Here is a 1,404-nt window from a genome sequence, read left to right on the forward strand (position 1 = left end):
TATAATATATGTATATATATATACACTAAAATAAACTACTACTTACTACTACTATTCCTAATTTGCATTTTTTCTCTTATCGCGGGGCTTCAGGGTACAGATCCCCTACAATAAACGAGGAACTACTGTATTCTGAACAGGGGTCAACTTTTGAGTGTGATGTTGAACATAAGGCTCACACAAAGCAAATTTGCACTAATCAATTAAACACATGGCCTCACCACTGATGCAATGAGTTCAGTTTTATGGTAAAACCTCTGATATGAAGCGCCAGTTATTGTTGTTGCCTTGCTGTGCCTTCACCTGTTTCCTTTCCAGGTGAGATGCAAGTCCAGCTCCTGAACCAGACTCTGTTGGAGCTTGGTTTCTATGACGACGGCCCGTACGAGGTGGCAGATCACAAAGAGCATAATGCCAGGCTCATCCCTGTGCCTAACCACAGTTACCTGGGTAGGACTCGCCCTCCCTGCTCACTGCTGCCTGTGCACAGGAGAGAGAGAGAGGGCCGGGGGGAGGATGACACCACGGCTCAGACTGTAACACGGGAACAGTAGCTGCTGGAGGGGAAACTTCTTTTAGTGTCACTCTCATTCCCTGGGGATTATTTCTGGCTGAGCCTTTCAGCGTATGACTCATAAAACCCTAAATGTGACTCACTCTTGTTTTGTGAGCGCTTTCTCACAGTGGGTGGGCTTGACCAACATGTCTTGAGCTAACTGGGGCCGGAGATGAATTCTTATGATGCCTCTTTTTGAGAAAACAAGGAAAAGATTGTTTCTAACACCACTACACCGATAATGTCATCATTCCAACTTCCACCCTCATTTGAAGGCACGAAAGAAATGTCAACATTTGTAGAGTACCGAACCCAGTCTGAGCCAGACGTGTCATCCATCCACCAGAAACACAGCGGTTCTGCAGAAGAAACCGTTGCCGCTCCACGAAAACAAAGCACCAACCAATCACAACCTATCTCACCTGCAACCTTCCCCCTTTCTTGTTCTTCCCCCTTTTTTTCCTCCCTCACCATTTCACCACTCCATCACTCCCCTCCCACACTCCTTCTGTTTCTTTGTCTTTTTTGTCCTTTTGGGCCATAGGGCTCTTGTTCATGGCTAGCGCCGTGGAAGATGCACTGCTGTACAAAACTCTGGAGCCCTCCAAGAGGCCCACACCGTTTGAGGACGTAGCTCATAATAGCTACTTAGGTTTGTAGGCGTGCAGTGTTAATGTTTGGACTGGACTGGGCTTGTAGTGGACTTGGTATCTGTTCTGTCTTTGTCTTTGTCTTGGTCGAATGCTACCTCCTATTTAGAGTTTTAGTGTGCACTTTGTAGGAATTTGTCTTTTATGACATAAAAAGGCAGCCATCCAAATTGTACTACTTTTTATAGTTTGAGTGAT

At 45.7% G+C, this 1,404-nt stretch overlaps 1 protein-coding gene across 1 annotated transcript in view; it reads left to right on the top strand.

Moving 5' to 3' along the window:
- itga7 (integrin, alpha 7) overlaps nt 1–1,404 on the top strand; it is a 45,682-nt gene that overhangs the window by 20,459 nt on the left and 23,819 nt on the right. The window contains exon 5 of the mRNA XM_037679409.1: nt 319–450. Coding sequence (XP_037535337.1) covers nt 319–450 — 132 coding nt within the window. The remainder of the gene's footprint in view (nt 1–318; nt 451–1,404) is intronic.

The sequence above is a fragment of the Nematolebias whitei genome, chromosome 7, assembly GCF_014905685.2.
Source record: "Nematolebias whitei isolate Nwh7 chromosome 7, NemWhi1, whole genome shotgun sequence".
NCBI lineage: Eukaryota > Metazoa > Chordata > Actinopteri > Cyprinodontiformes > Rivulidae > Nematolebias > Nematolebias whitei.